The sequence below is a fragment of the Mandrillus leucophaeus genome, unplaced genomic scaffold, assembly GCF_000951045.1.
Source record: "Mandrillus leucophaeus isolate KB7577 unplaced genomic scaffold, Mleu.le_1.0 Scaffold14, whole genome shotgun sequence".
Lineage (NCBI taxonomy): Eukaryota > Metazoa > Chordata > Mammalia > Primates > Cercopithecidae > Mandrillus > Mandrillus leucophaeus.
In genome coordinates, this window is record NW_012101365.1 from 846,531 (window position 1) to 849,903 (window position 3,373).

At 38.4% G+C, this 3,373-nt stretch overlaps 1 protein-coding gene across 1 annotated transcript in view; it reads right to left on the reverse strand.

Annotated features, from left to right (window-relative positions):
• Positions 1-3,052, reverse strand: part of LOC105534938 (epidermal growth factor receptor substrate 15-like) — a 28,829-nt gene extending 25,777 nt beyond the window's left edge. The window contains exons 1-2 of the mRNA XM_011973877.1: positions 3,002-3,052; positions 2,068-2,109 (exon numbers count right to left, since the gene is read on the reverse strand). Coding sequence (XP_011829267.1) covers positions 2,068-2,109; positions 3,002-3,052 — 93 coding nt within the window. The remainder of the gene's footprint in view (positions 1-2,067; positions 2,110-3,001) is intronic.
• Between the last annotated feature and the right edge of the window lie 321 nt (positions 3,053-3,373).

Below are 3,373 nucleotides of genomic sequence, written 5' to 3' on the forward strand. Positions count from 1 at the left end.
TCACTGATTCCCTTTCTTCCACTTGATCAAATTGGCTACTGAAGCTTGCGCATGCATCACGTAGTTCTTGTGCCATGGTTTTCAGTTCCATCAGTCATTTAAGGTCTTCTCTACGCTGTTTATTCTAATTAGCCATTAGTCTAATCTTTTTTCAAGGTTTTTAGCTTCTTTGCGATGGGTTCGAACGTCCTCCTTTAGCTCGGAGAAGTCTGTTATTACCGATCGTCTGAAGCCTACTTCTGTCAACTTGTCAAAGTCATTCTCCATCCAGCTTTGTTCCATTGTTGGCAAGGTGCTGTGTTCCTTTGGAGAAGCAGAGAGGTACTCTGATTTTTAGAATTTTCAATTTTTCTGCTCTGGTTTCTCCCCATCAATAGTATCTGATTCTCACTGACCCCTCAGAATTCAAAGACAAATACTTGTATGGAATGTTTCTACGCTTTATAGCAATATAGTTATTACATGGGTTCAACAACAATTTGTTTTTCTTCTTATCAGGATGTAATTGGATAAGTCAATAGTGTAAAACAAGGCCATTATTTGAGAATGACTTCTTTTACTGAAACAAAACAAAGATTAAAGAACAAGTACTGACTTTATGTGACACCAACATCATAAAGATCTCCCAAGAAAACTGGGCTGCTACCTGGTTTATAAGATCCCAGCCTCACAGGTAGTAAAGTAAGGTCACTTACCAACAGGCTAGGAACCTTAGCAAATCTGGGAAACCACAAGATGAAATAAATTCACTCATATTTATATGTACTGAAGGTGAAATATGGTAGAGAGAATTTCTAAGGTTTGGAGCATAGCCTTAAAACAGAAGAACAAAAATAACAGGGGCGTTAAAAAGTACAGTCTGAGATCCTTGATATTTTTCAGGCAGAAATTATTCTCTGACCTTAGAAGGTGCTAAATAGTTTATAGCTCTTGATTTGCAAGTCAAAACCAAAGAGGCCTATAATGTTTAATTAATACTTGCTGAAACTATGTAAATAGTCAGGCCAAATATAATGAAACCAGCCTTTTCTGTGATCATAATCATAAGGTAGGGAGACTGTTAGAAAAAATAATCTGATACTTGAAATTGGGCAAATAAGATTGTCTACACCTTCAAGAAATTATCATCTGATCTATGGTATGCACCCTTGATGACTTTCTACTGTCTAGACTGCTTTATACTCTGTAGAGGTAGAGGTTAATAGAAACTGATAGCAATGCAAGTGACTCCCGTCCATACCAATCCGTACCAACACAAATGAATACTGTCTGGTGAAGTATGTAAATCTCTATAACTCATATTCCCATTTTTTTTTTTTTCTGAGATGGCGTTTCACTCTTTTTGCACAGGCTGGAGTGCAATGGCGCAATCTCAGCTCACTGAAACTTTGCCTCCCAGGTTCAAGTAATTCTCCTGCCTTAGCCTCCCGAGTAGCTGGGATTATAGGCATGCACCACCAAACCCAGCTAATTTTGTATTTTAGTAGAGACAGGGTTTCACCATGTTGGCCAGCCCGGTCTTGAACTCCTGAACTCAGGTAATCCACCCGCCTCGGCCTCCCAAATTGCTGGGATTACAGGTGTGAGCCACCGTGCCCAGCCATATTCCCATTTTTATATCTGACCAGAGGCTGTATATCTGTGCTAATTAACCAGTAATTAATGAGTTGAATAAAATCTGTGATACATGCTCATTATATATTTGTATAAAAGTCATGTTTTTCACTTTGTGAAAATTATACTTAATAAGTCTTAAAAACAACATAGAAGTTATTTGTATTTGTCTTAAGAATTTGGAATATTTATATCTGAATAAATCTATCAAATATATAAATTTTCAACATAGATATTTAAGACAACTAAGTACCTGGACTTAATTATCTTTCCTTCATTTCTCTGGGAGCTTGTCAAATGCATTAAGTACTCAAAGTAGGAGGCTGTAAACAAGAAGTTGAAAACAAGACATGCCAAATTTATCGAGCTAGCTGGTAATCTACAGGCATACAATCAAGAGTTGACAGTATACTTGATGTTCAATCTAGGCAAACAATGAAACAAAAATCTTACCTGTCTATAGTATTTTTCATATACAGGATTCCCACTTGATAACTGAAATAAACAAATTAATAAAAATTAGATGCTATTCATTAACTTCTATTAACATATTTTTGCATTCATTCAACAGATAAGAAACAAAGGTGAATAAGATAAAATATCCTTGATTTCAGGGGTTAGGTTTTGTTTCTTCTTGGGGGGCGTGAGAGAGAAAACAGATAAAGATAGTCACATGGGTTACTAAAAATCAGGTAGACAAGAAATGAAACAAGAATCTTAAATTTTGTTTTTGATATCAATACTTCTCTTCATCTAAAATTTTACCCAGAAACCCAATACGTAACAAATTAAGAATGAAATGCTTTCGCTAAAGCCAGTTGTGAGAGGCCCAAATCCCCAAGAATTCAGCCTCTACCCAAGTACCTATGAATACATTTCAAAAACCACTTCAATAAAACAATTAAATGAATATACAAACTGACGTACAGAAAGATGATAAGTGATGTTATCAGATATGAACTGCTTGCAGAAAGGCAGTTCCATTAAATTCACACTACAGTTCAAAGAGTTCCTTGGTCAGTTTAGGAACAAACTCATCTGAAATTCAATGTTTGAAGGACCGACTGGGCGCAGTGGCTCACACCAGTAATCCCAGCACTTTGGGAGGCTAAGGCAGGAGGACTGCTTGAACCTAAGAGTTTGAGACCAGCCTGAGCATCACAGTGAGACCTCGCCTTTACAAATAATTTAAAAACTGGCCAGGTGTGGTTGCACATGTCTATGGTCCCATCTACTTGGGAGGCTGAGGTGGGAGAATTGCCTGAGCCCAGGCAGCTGAGGCTGCAGTAAGCTGTGACTACACCACTGTACTCCAGCCTGGGTGACAGACTGAGACCCTGTTTCAAAAAAGAAAAAAGAGTTTGAAGGATCAAGTTTGCCTCCACACGAATGTGTAAGAGTGTTCTGGGATCAGGATGGGAATCCAGGAAGGCTTCATGGGGTGACATCAGAGCAGGAACTTGAGGTATGGGGAAGATGGGGAGAGGGTGATTCTACACAGAGATAGCAGCACGCACAAAGGCATGAGATCAACAGAAAACTCAGTTACGTCTAAAAAGAACAGCAAGAAGTTCCGAATGATAAGAGGGATAGGGAGATAAGATTATAAAGTTTTGTAGAAGACAACTTATGAAGGGTTTCATCTGCCATCGTTGAGTAAAAAAAAAATGAAGTCATCCAGGCTGGAGTACAGTGGCATAGCACGATCTAGGCTCACTGCAACGTCTGCCTCCTAGGTTCAAGCGATTCTCCTGCCTCA